The 18,594-nt window shown below is 35.8% G+C and overlaps 1 protein-coding gene and 1 pseudogene across 3 annotated transcripts in view; one reads left to right on the forward strand and one right to left on the reverse strand.

Annotated features, from left to right (window-relative positions):
• The window catches only part of LOC127972787 (RCC1 and BTB domain-containing protein 2-like), a 35,909-nt gene extending 28,554 nt beyond the window's left edge, over positions 1–7,355 (reverse strand). For 2 of the 3 annotated variants that reach the window (XM_052576562.1, XM_052576564.1), the window contains exons 1-3: positions 7,191–7,355; positions 6,181–6,312; positions 5,047–5,197 (exon numbers count right to left, since the gene is read on the reverse strand). In XM_052576562.1, coding sequence (XP_052432522.1) covers positions 5,047–5,197; positions 6,181–6,306 — 277 coding nt within the window. In that variant the 5' untranslated portion in view covers positions 6,307–6,312; positions 7,191–7,355. Of the gene's footprint in view, positions 1–5,046; positions 5,198–5,641; positions 5,734–6,180; positions 6,313–7,190 lie in introns of those variants that run through there. The other variant, XM_052576563.1, reaches the window with a different exon arrangement.
• Positions 7,356–9,312: 1,957 nt separating this feature from the next.
• Positions 9,313–14,232, forward strand: LOC127973016 (cysteinyl leukotriene receptor 2-like; annotated as a pseudogene).
• Positions 14,233–18,594: the final 4,362 nt, after the last annotated feature.

Raw genomic sequence — 18,594 nt, forward strand, 5'->3', positions numbered from 1 at the left:
GAACCCTTTCAAGCAGTGACTTTATGATTTTGAGATACATCTTATCACACTGAGGACATTTGAGGGACTCAAACACAACTATTTAAAAAAAAAAAAAAACATTCACTGATTCTCCAGAAGGAAAAAAGATGCATTAAAAGCTGGAGGGTGAAAACTTTTGAACACGATGAAGATGGCCAAATTTGTCTTATTTTGTTGAAATAGATTTTTTTTTCCATTTAGTTCTGCCCTTTGTAAGCAACAGAAGATACTTGTACGTTTCCCGGTACACAAATTAAGTACAATTTACCTTGATCTTCAAATTCCAAAAGTTTTCACCCCCCAGCTCTTAATGCATCTTGTTTCCTTCTGGAGCATCAGTGAATGTTTGAATATTTTTAAATAGTTGTGTTTGAGTCCCTCAAATGTCCTCAGTCTGAAAAGATGCACCTCAAAATCATAAAGTCACTGCTGGAAAGGGTTCAAATATGCAAAGATGCTGGAAAACTGAAGAATCTGCAGGACCTTAAAGATTTTTCTGAAGAACGCTGCTCAGTTTAACTGTTCAGAACAAACAAGGGACTCATGCACAACCATCACAAAACAGAAAGACAGTCGAGGATCATCAGGTAACAGAACACAATATTAAGAACCAATGGTTCCCAAACTTTTGAGGGTGTTATTTGAATAATTTCAGCAATTTTTTTGTCTTGTGGACTAAATGTTAATATCTTTTATGTACAATATCTTACTCAGGACAGTACTAAATAAAAAATAACATGCATTTAGTATGAGCTCTCTTATTTTTTGAAAAATTACTCATATTTTCACAGATTCTGCAAGGGGTGCCCAAACTTTTGAGCCTCACTGTATATATGTTGTATCCGAATGCAGATACAGAATTTCTGGGGATTGTTACAGATACAAATGCAGATACAAATACTGGCTGTTACTAGGGGTGTGAAGGTTAGTATATAACCGTGAGACCGGCGGTTATAGTTGAACACCGTCATTAGAACTCTATATCCGCCAAAACAGTGTCATTAAAATATTTTTTACAAACATTCTTTATTAAAAATTATTTTCATTTTTTAGATAGGATCATAAGATGCACAATATATCAAGTTTTGTAAATTGTCTGACATTATGTTAAACACTTCATTAAATTTTGCCTTGTAGAAAACCTTTCTTAAAAACGAATTTCATTTTGAACAAATTTTATCTTAATTTTAATAAATGTTTCATCAACCAATTGCATGTATTTTAATAAATAAAAAGCAAATATAGCAGACAATGATAACCGTGACATGGAAGCGCCAGCGCGCCGCGTTCACTTGCACTTCACTGTGTGGACTAGAGCGCATCTCATCGTAAATGAAACTCTGCGTAGGCCTATGCCTCATACATTAGCATTAAATATCTTTGCTGCATCCTTTCTAGAACAGACAATGGCTTTTTTTTTTTTGCGGATGGCGGGCGGGTGCGGCTTTGAAATTTGCTCAAAAAACTTTGGCGCGGATGATGAGTTTTGTGACAGATCTCCTTAATAAACAGAGGTCTGAAATCTCTGCCACTTTACCGAGCAGATCGCACACTGACACGGAGTTAACCCGCTATCTCCAAGTACAACCAATTGACTCTACGGCAGACAGATCCACTAGCATGGTGGCGAGACAAATGAAACACGCCCCCCCCCCCCCCCCCACGCCTGACGGTTATGTTATGAACCGTCACATTTGACTCACGTCATAACCGTCATCACCAATTCTGAAACCGGCACACCCCTAGCTGTTACATGAAAATGTAAATATGTAATGTATTAATTATAAAGTTTTGACAATTTACATATGTTATTGTTGCATAAAGCTATGAATTAATAAGCGTTTAAAAAAAAAATATTTCATGTGCTTTCATTTACAATAGCATGAACCACGAGTAGTCGAGTAACGGAGTATTACTAGTACGAAAAATCGACTAGTAGTCTTGCAATCCCTATACTGTACAACATTAATTAGTATTTAATGTTATCAAAATCACACTTTAAATGTAATACTGTCACATGGAATTGATGTTGATGGTGTTGAAATTATGTAGCCAAGTGATGATATCTCCGATCATTATTTAATTTAGTGCAAACTTCTTATAGCCAAAATTGTAAATTCTACTTCTTGTTACAAGTATGGTAGAACCATCACTTCTACCACAAAAGACTGCTTTGTAAGTAATCTTCCTGATGTATCCGAATTCCTATGTACTCTCTCTTTTCTACCATTTTAAAAACAGTTACTCCTTTACGCTTAAGGAAGGTTAAGGAAAACAGTCTGACACCACAGTATAATGAGCACACTCGCACCCTAAAGAGAGCACCCCGGAAAATGGAGCGCAGGTGGAGGAAAACAAAACTATAGGTATTTTGTATTGCTTGGTGGGAAAGTAACCTATCCTACAGAAAAGCATTAAAAACTGCTAGATCCGATTACTTTTCTTCTCTTTTAGAAAAAAACTAACATAACCCCAGGTATTTATTCAATACAGTGGCTAAATTAACGAAAAATAAAGCCTCAACAAGTGTTGACATTTCCCAACATCACAGCAGTAATGACTTTATGAACTACTTTACTTCTAAAATCGATACTATTAGAGATAAAATTCTAACCTTTTAGCCGTCAGCTACAGTATAACATCAGACAGTGCACTATAGATCCCCTGAGGAACAGTACCACTCATTCACATGACACATGCCTTTGGTGTAAGAGACCCGATTCGCCGTGAGACATCAATGTGTCCCTGAGCAAGACACTTAACCCCCAGATGCTCCAGAGGCGTGCGACCTCTGACATATAGCAATTGTAAGTCGCTTTGAATAAAAGCGTCAGCTAAATTAATAAATATGAATGTAAATGTAATAAACTTGTTAAATCTAAGCCAACAACATGTATGTTAGACCCTGTTCCATCTAAGCTCCTAAGAGGTTCCAGAAGTCATAGATCCTCTTCTGACTACTATTAATTCCTCATTGTCATTAGGATATGTCCCCAAAACCTTCAAACGGGCTGTTATTAAGACTCTCATCAAAAAACCACAACTTGACCCCAAAGAACTAGTTAATTATAGACCAATCACGAATCTACCTTTTCTGTCCAAGATACTAGAAAAGGTAGTATCCTCACAATTATATTCCTTCTTTGAGAAAAATGGTATCTGTGAGGATTTCCAGTCAGGATTTAGACCGTATCATAGTACTGAGACTGTTCTCCTTAGAGTTACAAATGACCTGCTCTTATCATCTGATCATTGTTGTATCTCTCTATTAGTTCTATTGGATCTTAGTGCTGCGTTCGACACTATTGACCACAACATTCTTTTGCAAAGACAACAAAGAACACTTTGTTGGCATTGATGGAAGTGCATTAGCATGATTTAAATCGTACTTATATGACTGCCATCAATTCATAGCAGCGAATGAAGAGGTATCATATCAATCACAAGTGCAGTATGAAGTAGGGCTGCACGATGTGTCGTTTAAGTGTGCTAATCCCATTTTTGTTTCTAAGAAAAAATTAGATTAGATTTCTCTCTGGCTTGCTTAGTTGGGGTTACATTTACAGCGATATCGTTGACTTGATTGCAAATGAATGCACAAACACCATTTAAACTGAACAGAGATGACATCCCTGAATTCAATGATGAACTGCCTTTGACTGTCATGCTGCATTATCGACACACTGTTTTCCTAATGAATGTTGTTCAGTTGCATTGACACAATATATTTTGTTTACATATACATACATACATATATATATATATATATATATACATATACATATATATATATATATACATATACATATATATATACATATATATATATATATAAAAATAAATAAAGTTGACTTGATTTGACTTGAGTATTTAATTATTGTAAAGGGTAAGTTTAAGGCTATCTAGGTGTAGTCATTTATAAAACACAATCTAAAAGGAAGAAAATTAAATTAGAAACATCTAAACTTTTCAAAACGCAAGCATAGAGCACACGCTACAGAGTGCTTTGGAAAAAAGGAGAAAACGGTGCCTAGCATTTTCCACACATTTTCAGTCCAGACATGCAAATGTGGTTTTGTTTTGAAGGAGAAAAAATAATTTTGCTGGACTTGGTCGAGACCAACAGGACCTTTTGGTGAGTCCAATGACCAAGTCCGTGTGCAAACACCAACGAGTCCGAGACAAGTCCGAGACAATAGAAAAATTTCTCTAGTCCAGACTCGAATCCAAGACCGGACTCTAGAACTACAGCCGTATTGACACTGTAGCTCACCATGTTTTTACAATTTGCTTATGATGATTTTAAATTCAGAACACACCCACTTCCGTAAAGTCTGTTTATATACATTTAGATCACAGAACCAGCCCTCTGCACAATCTAACTTTGCTGAAGCATGGATCAACCTGCTGGTTTCGTCTCCGGAGGAGAACTGGCCTCCCGACTGAGCCTGGTTTCTTCCAAGTTTTTTTCTCCATTCTGTCACTGATGGAGTTTTGGTTCCATGCCACAGTCACCTCTGGCTTGCTTAGTTGGGGACACTTCATTTCCACCGATATTGTTAAAATGATTGCACAGATACTATTTAAACTGAACTGAGCTGGATGATGACATCACTGAATTCTATGATGAATTGCCTTTAACTGAAAATTGAGTGTTTAACTTTTGTCCTTTTGCATTTACACATTATTTTCCTATTTTGATACTGTAAAGCTGCTTTGACACAATCTGTATTGTTAAAAGTGCTATATAAATAAAGGTGATTTACAGTCTTGATAAACTAGTATAAATATCATTAGAAATGTATGGGGCCGGGGAATTTCCTGCTTGTATATTTTAACATCTGACCCCCCATATTAGGGCTGCACAATAATAAATAATAATTATATCATATATATAAAAATAAGAATTACCATGAGTTTTCAGCATAGATAGTTTTATATTTTGCCATCCTGCAACCAAAATTATTTGGTACAGGCAAATACCAAATCATCACTATTGTTTCATGTCAAAAAAATCTGTCCAACCTGCAGTGGCAATGACCACATGTGGCCCTGTGCCGTAGCTCAAAGACACAATTTTTTTCCCACACAAGATGTCTATCCGTCTGGGCTCAATGGTGCTTTGGGTGTCCCCGAGCCCCAGGCAGCCACTGCAGTTCGTCCCCAGTGCAAACACCTGTGGGTGACACACACAAACACATGAGTTAGTACCAGCGGGATACCAGCGGGAAAATGGATGCTATGTTTAATACATTAAATATTTTTAGCATGTAAAAAAAAAAAAATAATGTATCGGACAATTAACATGTTCATTTTGACAGCCCTACTTATAGTTTATTATGCCACTGACACTCACTCAATATTCAGAGAACAGTCAAGACCATGTGTGTACTGTATATTTACAGAACAGATAGTTCTGGTTAATAAAATCTGAATGGATGAGAGAAAATGAGCCTCTGAAGGGTCAACTCTGACTGCTTCTTCTAACATAAAACAAATCCGTTTACACCACATTCTTAAAGGCACTTTGTGCTATCAGTTTAGCATTTATTTACAGTATGTACATGAGATTATAGAGTCAATTTAAGGAGAAAGTTTTTGTTGAAAAGATAAATGGTACCTTAAGTATTGTCCACATGAAATCAGAGCTAAAAAAGGAAGTGGCCAGGCTCAGGACGTGTACCGGAGCACTTCTCAGGAAGCAAACAAGGCTTGTGTTAGTATTACGAGCCTAAATATAGCTTTATTCTATCTGCTTATCACCAGCCCAAGATCACTCTGACTTTGTCCCTGTCTCTTTTCTATCAGTATATATGTATGCAGAGCTGAACAAAACATTTTTTTCTACTGTAGCTTAGATTATTTTTTTACTTTCCCTGACCACATTTAGCTGCCTTTATTTGATCAAAATGAACACAGCAAAATAAGTTTAAATTTAAACCAAAATAAGTTTAAATTTAAACCAAATTTACCTTCAATTTTAACTTTAAATTGAACTACTAATAGTTGTTTGTAATTATGAACTTATTCTTTCTGAAACATGGGTGAGAGTGTAAGAGAGCAGGAACTCCGGCAAACCTAAAAAAAAATATTTTCCAGCAAAGATGAGTAATCATTTGTGGTTCATCTATCCACTAAAAGCTTTCAGCATGTCTGTACCTCATCATTGACGGTAACGTAGATAGCTTCATTCGCAGCGCTACCGAACACACAGGCTTGGCGGATGAGCCGCAGTTCCTCAGGGGGGAGGAGGGCAAACACCGGCCACTTTCCCACTTCCAGCATACTACTCTGTAATACAACCCATATACATTAGGAAAGCATTAGCACATCTTGAAACATTGTTCGGATTTTTGGCTAGGTAGATAGATAGATAGACAGACAGATAGATAAATAGATAGAATTCCCTATATTGCAATGAAGTACCATATCATTTTATACAAATAGTAGCTTCACCATTAAGTACCATTTACTTATATGTTCATAAACTTGTATCACCGTGGAACCAAGCTGTTCTTGGAAATAAGTAAGTAACTGTGGTACCGCACAAGTACTTTATTGTCAAGGAAATACCATGACATTTGAATATGAATGAAATATTTACATTTTGAACTGAAATTCTAAAGTAACATCGATAGTTTAGTTAAAGCATGTAACACATTGCTAGCTGTCAGACACTTTTTAGTTAAATTGACGTAAATAAAGGGAATCCTTACAAAATAATAATAGTAATAACAATGTGGCCAAACAATAACCTTTATAATAATAATAACGATAATAATAATAATAATAATAAAAATAATGATGATGATGATGATGATAATAAACGTAGTCAGGGTAATAATTTATAGATGAATGTTTATGTAAACAAACGGGCTTGTTGTTACTCAGCTGCTGTTAGTTAGCTAACAAGCTAACTATCCTATATATTCATAACTCCTCATGTGTTTATAGAAATAAAAACAGTCCACAAGTCTGCATAAGCCTCTAGCTAAGATGTTCAATTACACGGTGCACCGCCAAATAGCAGCCGTCATAACATATCTAAAGGAGTTTGAATGAGTAAAGCTGCTAGCTGATGTTAGCCGGCTGCATAGATTTACGTCATGGAGAAGTGTCAATCCAAACTCTGTGCGATGTTTTACAAAATAAACTCTCTGAATGTTTACCTTGTGTTAACTTAAACTCCCAAGTCTTCATTCCTGGTTTCAGAGAATGGTGCAGATATGGTAAAGCGGATAGTTTTGCCTGACTACGAGTGAGAAGAGCAGAGGTGTTAATGTGATCAGTCTTCTCAGCTGGCAGTGTGTCATAGATGGGTGGTGGATTTAACCCACACAGAATTTAAAGGGACAGTTCACCCAATAATAAAAAAATAAAATGTTATGTTTATCTGCTTAGCCCCAAGGGCATCCTATTTGTAGGTGACTTTGTTACTTTGGTAGAACACAAATTAATTTTTTTTAACTCAAACTGTTGCAGTCTCTCAGTCATATAATGTAAGTAAATAGGAATCTAAACGAGTCATAAACATAACATAAACAAACAAAACCAAATTAAACCCTGCAGCTTGTTTAGCAGACGCTTTTATTCAAGCAACTTACAGTGCATTCAGGCTATCAATTTTTACCTATCAAGTATTCCCGGGGAATCGAATCGCAATGCTCTACCACTTGAGCTACAGGAACACTATAAAACGACAATACATTGATATGTACTGAAGAACATTAATGTGTACTGTCATATCAAAGAAACAAAAGTAACCTACAGCTTGGATGTCCTGGGAGCAAGCAGATGAACATCAAATTAGAATTTTGGGGTGAGCTATCCCTTTAAGCCAAACTTCCCTTACAACCAAATTACAATGGCAAATACAGTGAAATCCTACATTTACTACAAATATAGGCACTAGTGAAAAACCATAATAACTCCAAACCCTAGGGTTGTGGGTTCGAATCCTGGGCTGGCAATAACATGGCTTATGTGTCCTTAAGCAAGGCATCGCCCGGGCGCCGAAGCATGAATGGCTGCCCACTGCTCTGGGTATGTGCTCACTGCTCTCTGTGTGTGCACTTTGGATGGGTTCTGAGTATGGGTCACCATACTTGGCTGAATGTCACGTCACATATTAATGATATACACAGTAGCATTAAAAACAGTCATAAATTATAGGCATCATTAGTGACATAAAAAGTATTAAAAAAGTGCAATGGTAAGCAAAAACTGTGCAGGTTGAAGCTGTGATCCCTGTTCTGCCTCAGTTGAAATCCAATTCTTGTGGCCCCATCAACATCCAACGGCCCCTAGAATCGTCACCAACTTTCTCCCAGAGCTATTGCCCTGTGGAACAACTGCATTACCACAAGGTGTGCTTTATTTAAAATATTCCTAATATGAACAGTATACAACTTGTGTTATATATCTGACAACATGCATCAACATGTATCAAGCAAATGTGAACAGTATCTTTTTTTCTGGGAAATAGCAGTTATTTGTTTTATTGTAGCCAAGACTTTGTGTCCATAAAGAAACTGACCTTAATAAACACTGAGAAATACTGTACTTACTGGAGTTAAAAAAAAAAAAAAAGACATCCATCCCCATGCTATTATACCATAGTACCAGCACAATACATTTCTGTAAGGAATATTTAAATTAATCATAGTGCCTAGGTCATATTTCATATGAAAATTTCAGTAACATGCATTTATAAAAGAAGTAAAAGATCAACAAACAATTAATGACAATATACACATTTATCCTTTAAAACAAAATATGTGTTATGTATTTTCTTAGAAATTACAACTGTAAATTTCTAAGGCCTGGCATATACAAATTTTGAAGGTTTGGTGCTACCACTAGGAAACTACACCAAACATAAAATTTAACTAACCAGTAACTGGGTAATGGACAATTACCCAGTTACTAGTAACTAGAGTTAAATTTTATGTTGAGTGTCATTCATTCTAAATGCATTCAATTTATATAAATATATATAAAACCTCCTCATTAAATCCTTACCTCCTCATTAAATCCACACTTCATTTTGGGAACGGCATGCATCAACAACAAGGAAAACTCAGAGCAAACCTAGACTGAGTTTATCTTGGATCAGACTATGTAAATACAAAATAATTTGAACCAACGTATTATTAGGTTTTAGTTCACATAGTCTAATATGGATATGCTTGTATGCATATACCGCTTCTGATACCTCCAACAGAAGATCAGAGATGGCTGGGTGTGTCTTTGGGCTGATAAATTGAGTCATTTCTCCAGAGCAACAGTTGTGGAGAGTCATGTCTTTATACGGCTTCCTCGCACCACTCTCACTGTTGCAAAGGATTTAGCTTACATTTGTGGGGACTGGACTATTTTGGACATTTTGGATTTAGAGTTTTGGCTGCTTTTTCACAAGTAAGTGCATTAGATTTTTTAGTTGAAGAAAATAGACATTGTTTAAATGGACTATTGATAGTAAGGTACTGTATATATAACTTTACCATACACTCTGAAAAATAAGTTTATTCTAATGATAATGGTGTTAAAAATATATATTTGCAGATTGTATTAATGCTTTAGTTTCTACAAATGTAAGATAATATGGATTTATCTATTTCCAGAGACAAACAGACCAGTCCATTTATATATATATAATTGCTCAACAACATGCATGTTCCAATTTTTTCCTTTGTTTTGTTTTAATGCAGCATTTAGATAATCAGGACTAACTGTACAGTCTGTTACAAGATTTATGTTATCAATAAAAGCAGCAGATATAACTGAAAAAAGAGAGGGAAAAAAACGCATCTGAGCTATTAAAACTTTACTATGCTTGCATAAATTTGCTCATTTTTATCATTTTTCTTATATGTCAGTAAAGACCCATACAGTTTATGATCAGTCAAGGTTGACTGCTTTAGGCTGTTGTGCTGAAAGATGATATTCACACTCAAACCTGCTTTTGCCTTTGGCAGTTAGCCTAAGTTGAATCAACAAATAAGTATTTCTCACTGTTTATAATACTAATAACAATTATAATGAAAACAATTTAATGTAAAGTATTAGAGGAGCTCATTTGCGAGTGATTGTAATTTGGCATCTTTTTTCCATAGCGACGGAGACTCCGGAGCGCGCGCCGTTAAAGCAGCATGCAGTAAACCTAAGCGCGGTTTAAAACATCCAGAGTACAAATCTGCCCAGATGTGACAGAATTACTACAGAATTAAACATTTTCGACACAACTCCAGTTCATTGATAAATTACTTGTTAAGCAAAAAAGCTATGTGATTGTACAAAACAAATCCATCAAGGCATTTTAAATTCAAACCATAGCTTCGAGTTTTAATAAAACAAAAATTAACATAAAAATTTAATCTGAATAAGGCGAATGAAATATGCAGAGATCAAGAACAGTTTACGAGCAAAAATAATCCAGAACAGCTCTAAACAAATAAACTGGTGGATTTCGATGTGAGATGTCAACAGGGGAAGAAATTATTGACTGAATGTAGAGATATTAGGGTTTATTCACTTGTTATTTTGAACAGGAGCAACAGTTTCAAGTTAAACTTATCGTAATGATAGATTTGATAAACATGCAGCTTTTCACTTGAGATGTCAAAGGGTAGCAGATTTGAAAAGGCTGTAGTACAAAGCACAAGAGCACAAAGCGTTCAATATTACAGTAACATCTATTCTCAGTTTGCAATAGCATAATGGAACGAGCTGATGATGTATATGTCTGCGCTAACAGGGTGCACAGAGGTATGCAAATACATACATTGACAGGCAGGTAGGACAGCCTATCATAGTCCTTGGACCAAGTCTGGACTTTCAGCCAACAGAAAATAAGAAAATAAAAATGTTTTTGAACCAAATCGCCTGTCCTGCCTTTAAGTGAAGGAACTGGAGTTTTGTGGATTACTTAATTGTGATTATTGTGATGTTTTATGAGATGGTTGGACTCTCATTCTAATGGCACCCATTCACTGCATAGGATCAGTTGGTGAGCAAGTGACGTAATGCTAAATTTCTCCAAATCTGTTCTGATGAAGAAACAAACTCAACTACATCTTGAATGGCCTATGGGTGAGTATTTGTATTTGTATTTTTAGAAAATTTTATATATATATATATATAATTTTTTTTTCCACATACTGTACATTATTGATTCTCTGCCTATCTGAAACATGTCAATTTTTACAAAGCTCATCCTTCTGAAAAGCGAGATATGCTCTGATTGGCCAGCTATCCACTGTGTTGTGATTGGCCGAATACCTCAAGCGTGTGACAGAAATGTAACGCCCCTTACCTTAACGTGATGCCATGTGTCCCGGCACGACAAGACAAAAACAATATAACCCATTACCAACAAGGCATTTGTTGCATCCGGTGGGAACAAATATACTGATTATAATTACATAGTATCTTTTTCTACGTTGCGTATCGCATAAAACCTTGTCTGCATTTGTGATCAGAGAAACGGCAAACAATGAATCGCTACTCTACACTGCTTAAAACTTGCATTTGAATCATCAGCAGCAAATCCTTTACATATGAAAACCTACTTACAGTCTGTGCGTCAGAAGTGCCAGACTGTCCTTGCAAAGTTATAATTGCCCCAGATTATAGAAACAGACACCGGCACTGTAAGCTACTCTCACAGGAAACAGTCCTCATCCTCCGCAAAATACGCTACACACATCCGAATATTTGGGTTTAATTGTTTCAGAACAGTGTTGTAAATTAAACTTAACCACTTCTAGTTGTGTCCTCTTTTAGAAGGCCAAACAAAGTAGTTTCTCTTTCACAGCAAAACACAGTGTCTCCACAACATGGCGCCGGCAACAGCGAAAATAAAAGTTACACCTTGCAAATCTTCCCACATTATGACATAGACATGTTAATAGGTGTGTTAGAATGATCCGTTTTAGGTAGGCATGGTTGACTCTTAATTTTTATAAAGAATATCTCTTTGGATTTGAGACTTTATTTTTCGCAACTTTACAGATCTTCTTTATGCACCAAGAGCTTGTAACACTCCGAATAGAAAGGAAAAATTGAAATCGCATCATATGACCCCTTTTACCAAAATCAACCCTTGGGAAATAAAAGTGCTTGAAACAACCATACATATTAAGCTGTCTAATTTGATTCCTTATTAATTTTAAATGCCATCTCTTTGATTTTGTTCCCAGAATTCCCCAACCCAACAATGGATCATTATTCATCGAATTTCACGAAGTGCTCCATCAGTGATTTCAAGCGCACTGTCTACCCAATTGCCTATCTCTTCATCTTTTCCCTTGGGCTTGTTGGCAACCTCGTATCTCTGTTCTTCTTCATTTCCTCATCGTTCAGAAGAAAAGCCTCTTTTTCTCCAGTCAACATCCTCATGCTAAATCTCCTTCTATCTGATCTGATGATGGTATGCTCGCTGCCGTTTCGAGCCGCCTACTATCTCATGGACTACTGGGCCTTCGGAGACATCACCTGCCGGATCATGTCCTACGTCTTTTACATCAACATGTATGGAGGCATCTACTTCCTGGCGGTTCTGAGCATGGTTCGCTTCGTGGCCATTGTAAAGCCCTTCACATATGTGCGCTGGCAAAACTCTAGGAGAGCCTGGGTGTTATGCATAGTCATCTGGCTGATCGTGTCTTTGGCATCCCTCCCGCTTCTGAAAGCAGGAACTTATGTGGAGTCTAATCAGACCAAATGCCTGGATCTGAGGCCGACCCAGGTGGGGACCATCATCATGTTGAATCGAGGGGTTTTGTTTATAGGCTTCGTTATGCCCTTCGTGGTCATCTCAGTGTGTTACATTTTTGCAGCCTTCTATTTGCTAAAGCTAAGGAAGACCAGGCAGAATCGAAGATCTCAGGTCAACCACAAGAAGTCCTGCTCTCTCGTCATTATTGTTCTGCTGATTTTTCTTGCATGCTTTATGCCATATCATGTCGTCCGAACTCTGTTTTTGGAGGCTGAGATGGACATTCATAACAAAGGTTATGACGAGTCCTGCCATTATATTGAAACTGTGAGAAAGGCAGCGGTCATCACACACTGCCTGGCCTCGGGAAACAGTTGTCTGGATCCACTGCTTTTCTTTTTCGTTGGGGAAAACTTCATTAGCTTTTGGCGACAACACACACCGAGAAGACAGAGTTGCATAATTGAGCAGAATGTGAAAGTGTTAGAGAAGATTAACAACAATGATTTAGATAAGCGTTTAAGACTAGTTTAGAGTGCTTGGGAGCTGTTGGGACTTGAGAAGGAAATTCCTGAAAAAGACCATCATTTATATCTGGTGGATCTGTTGTCCCATGCAGGAAGAACTCGATTAACCTCCAGCAGGAAAGCACTGTTTCCATCCCATTTGTTCAGGAGAACAAAACAGATCATTATATTAAGTCTTTTGTGCACGCATTTCACTTTTACTAAAACAACATGATGGTATGCTATGATGTTGGTCAATTGGTCCATCTGTGGAATCAAAGTTACTTGAGATTTCATGTTGTGCATAGAGGAATTTATTTGGTACACATGTTTCCAGTTTAGTTTATGTGCATGCCTTCTTATCAGATAATAATTATCTGCCTTGATTGGAAACATATGTTTATTATGTATTTTTTGTAAGGACCTACATGGCAGTAAGTGCTTACATGTGTGCAGTTCAAAAGGATTCTTTTGAAGTACAAGTACATTAGTGTTAATGATATATTTTAAACTTGTTTTAAGATTATACAACTGATTTCACCAAGTTTGAAGTTTTTGTTCATGATGTAATGTTGTAAATGATTTCATTTTTTTTGTTAGAGTATTATACATAAGCATCTATCTATCTATCTATCTATCTATCTATCTATCTATCTATCTATCTATCTATCTATCTATCTATCTATCTATCTATCTATCTATCTATCTATCTATCTATCTATCTATCTATCTATCTATCTATCTATCTATCTATCTATCTATCTATCTATCTGTCTGTCTGTCTGTCTGTCTGTCTATCCATCCATCCATCCATCCATCCATCCATCTTCTGTCTGTCTGTCTGTCTGTCTGTCTGTCTGTCCCTCTGTCTCCAATTTACCATAATTGTAAATAATACAGAACTGCCAAAACTGACCTGATAATCTATCTATGGATTTCTTTATTACTTATTTCTAATTATTCATTGTTAAATTCTGTATATTTATACATTTATGTTTGAAAGAAATTTCTTATTCTTACTAAGGCTGCATTTATTGGATCAAAAATACAGTAAAGATAAAAATATTGTGAAATATTATTACAATTTAAAATAAATGTTTTTAATTGTATTTTATATATTTTCAAATTACATTGCTTCCTGTGATAGCAAAGCTGAATTTTCATCACATTACTTCAGTATTTACTGTCACATGATGATCATCAAGAAAACAACTTTTGTTTATCAAGAATGCATTCAATTCTATATATAATTATTATTATTCTATATATATATATATATATATATATATATATATATATATATATATATATATATATATATATACACATTAAGGATTCACAATATTGGATTTTTGCCGATATCCGAAATGTCGATAATTTTAATCTCATTTTGGCCGATAGCCACTGGCGATACCGATATATGATTATTTTTCTTTTTGGTTCATTTTTTAACAAGAACTTATTTGTTAGAATGAAATAAACAATAATACAGTTTTTCTCAGTCGCTTTGGTACATTTCTCTAATCATTCTTGAGATTTGCAAAACAGTAAGTGCATTTCTCAAAACAACTCGTACAAATATCAAAACACAATGGATGACCTGCAAAAGCCAGTCTCTTGCTCAAAATCCTTAGTTCATCTCTCAAAAATAAATATCTGTGTCAATGAACATGTCAGTGCCATCAGAATGACAAGTCCTTGTGTCATAGTTTACGGATAAGAGAGTCAGATTGCTTAGTCATGTTGTCAATTTAACAGTGGAGGGATGTTCTGATGTAAACTACTGTATTGAACAGTATGCCATATGCTTATGTATGCCATATATCCATTTCAAAACTACACATTTACACATTACTGTTTGTGGGATGTTGATTGAAAGAGACTGGATAGAATTCCCAGTTACACTTTTACTAGTGGTCTGACCAAAAAAATAAAAAAATAAAAAATACTTTTACAATGCCATTGTGATATAGAAAAGGAAATATGGGAACAAAGATGAAAATAATTCCATTTTCAGAATTTGTAACTCTTGTGTTGTCCTTTGTCTATACAGTATAAGCTTTCCTACTGAAGATTCATGAGATGAACCTTTGAGCTATTTCAGAGAAATGGTTTATCATTGGTTTATCATCTACATTCTCTTCATTAGTAAAGATTCACTTGCACAATTCATGCCAAATTGACAAAACATCTAATAATAGTGTGTAAAAATACAAATAAAAAGTGTGCTTGGCAGTTTATGACAACTAGATTAACCATTTTGCATTTAATGACTTATACTATGAACTAAAGACTAGATGTTTTGGGGGGTAAGACTATTGCACAGAAAACTGTATAATACATTTTGAGCAACATGACATTAGCAACTGATAATGTAGGAAACCGCAGATAAATGTGCGTTATCAATTGCATGAATGTACAATAGCAATCGCAACTTGTTCAAAAGAATGAGAAACTGGTTTTATGATGTGTATTAATGACTAGATGATGTGGAGGTTGTACAAGTAGTTTTGAAAATTGCATTTCTGTTTTGAAAAATGCACCAAAGTGACTGAGAAAAACTGTAAAGTTATTTTATAATGAACATACATTGAAGATCTGAAAATAACTTTAAATAAACTATATATTAATATAACTCTGCTACACCCTTCAACCCTTCGAACCTCACTCTGAAGGGTAATCCCTTTGAAGGGATTAGGGCATAGGGATGAGCCTAGCTGTGTTTACTCTAGCTGTGTCCCAAACTGAAGTGCGTGGACTCCGGAGTGTGCATTTAAATTGCCATTGCGCGACGAAGGCTGTCCAAAACTGAAATGTGCACCCTCCAAAGGTCGTATCCCAAGGCTGATTGCATCACTGCGGCGCGACGAAGACTGACGTAATTCCAAAACGACATCAAATGCGCCCTCTTTTTTCCCAGGAAAATGAAGAATGTGTCCAAAAGCTTAGGCAGCTGACTTGCTGCCTTATGAGGCAATGACTTTGCAGGCAGTGTGTTTGCACGAAGGCACTTCATGAAAGTGATTTCAGACAGGCTTCTGAAGCAGCATAACAATTAATGATCTACAACCAAATAGAAAAATAAAAAATAGTTTTGGTGATACTAAACAAATATTTAAATACTATAATACTGATTTCTTGCTAGAAATAACATCAAAAGTGCAAAAAGTCAGAAATATACATTGACACACAAACTGACCACCAAAAGCAACTTTCAGACACCATCTTTATTTTTTAGCTCAACAGTCATTGAATGGAACGCACAGGATTGTGGGAGATCAAAGTCAGCTTAGGATACAATTTAGCTGCCTTCAAAATTCTATCAAAAGAAGGTACTTCTGGAGATAGGAAGTAAAACAGAATTTGGGTTCCGACGTGCCTTGATGCTTTCCTTCCTTGGAATGTTGCATCCGAAAGTTCTAAAATACTGCATTCGGAGGCAGGAAGGCAGGAAGGCATCAAGGCACGTCCGAACCCAAATTGTGCTCTACTTCCTCTCTCCGGAAGTGTCACATCTGATGGACACTTTGCACCCTACCATGCGTGCAGATAACGACAGTGTTTATATTCAAAGAATGCATCATGGGTGAAAGTTCTGTGGGGGAATTCAAGTTCAAATGTTAGTATTGGGTTTTCATTTACTCAAATACATAAGTTAAAATGAAAGTGTTAAAATACAGTTTTTTTTTTTTTTACACACAAAGCACAGAATAAGACAACCGCTATATAAGTCTTTGCCTTTGTTGTGTTTTTGTAGTGCTGCCCCGCAAGATAAATGTTTCAACCAAACTTTAGCACTTCAGTATTTTGTATGCAGGTCTTTATATCTTCCATAAGTGTTTCCATTTACTCTTGTTTTAGTACTATTCCTTAGTACTATGGAGAAAATGAGCCTGCTGGTGAAAGAAATTAAAAAATACAAAGCAATTAAGTTAAATCTCACATTTTTGCTGAAATTCATTGTGCTGTTGTTGCTACCAGGCACGGTTTATTTAATCTGCCTCAGGACTGCAAGTGTCCCGGGACAGGTGAGGGGGTGAGTGGAAGCTGGTGGAGCTGCTCAGGGAGGACATCAAACTCCAGAGAGAGAGACAGAAGAGAGAAGAGCAGGGGGAGAATGGAGAGACTGATTTCTCTTTTTGAGAGAATGCTTTACAGACACATAATGTATTAGCCATTCTAGACAAAGCAGTGGAAACAATGGGTACATTACAGTTTTTCAATATCTTTTTTTAATGTCACATTTTCAGTGAAACAACCACATTTTTTAAGTTTATTTTTGTGATATAAGTAAAAAATGAAATGAATTAGTTGTATACATTATTCATTTTGAAGTATAATTTATTTGTAATTGAACCTGAGTACTTTCTGTACATTTTGTATTTTTGTTTTGGATATTCACATATGTAAATAAAAGAGAAGTAATTGTGTACATTGCTATCTTTTAATGCAGCTCATGAGCAAACAATGAACAATACATTTATTACTGTATTTATTCATATTTGTTAATGTTAGTTAATGAAAATGCAGTTATTCATTGTTAGTTCATGCTAGTTCAGTGCATCAACTAATGTTAACAAGCACAACTTTTGATTTGAACTATGCGTTAGTGAATGTTGAAATTAACATTAACTAAGATTAATTAATGCTGTTCTTGCTTAGTTCATGTTAACTAGTTAACTAACATTAACTAATGGAACCTTATTCTAAAGTGTTACTTTACTTTTTACAACTATTTACAACAAAGCTTAGGTTTAACATCAGAAAAACAGCATCAGTTTTGTGCCCAGTCCTGCCTTCATGTGTTCTGGGCTCTTCAGGAGGTAATACTCTTGGCATGTCCTCAGCGACTCGGAGGACAATGAATGCGGTGGACAGTGGAATGAGGCATGTGTCAAACACTCTAGAGACCACTCTGTATGATGTACCACTGCCAGACAGAAGAGAAACGCCAGGGCTCCCTGCTCAGCTGAAAACCATTAAAATACCTGTACAGAACTGGCACATTCAGCTTGATCCTGCAGTGCAGGGGTCTGGTCTGATTTAGGGAAAGAAGGAAAAGAGAAACAGTTTAGAACTATGATGAAGTAATCAGTAGAAGAAATACTGAGATACTTTAGTAAACTACTTTTAATACACATTGGGGAAAAAACACAGGTCATATTTATAGCCCTAGCTAAAAGGATAGTTCTTCCAAAAATGAAAATTCGAAATCTGGAGCAACTTGAGGGATACTCAATTTCATTTTTGGCTGAACTATATTTTAAGTAAAACTATCTTGCATACTCTAATATACTTAAGGTATTAAAAGTAAAGGAATGTACAGTATTGTTCTGAAAAATAATTTGT

Source organism: Carassius gibelio, chromosome B15 (genome assembly GCF_023724105.1).
Source record: "Carassius gibelio isolate Cgi1373 ecotype wild population from Czech Republic chromosome B15, carGib1.2-hapl.c, whole genome shotgun sequence".
NCBI lineage: Eukaryota > Metazoa > Chordata > Actinopteri > Cypriniformes > Cyprinidae > Carassius > Carassius gibelio.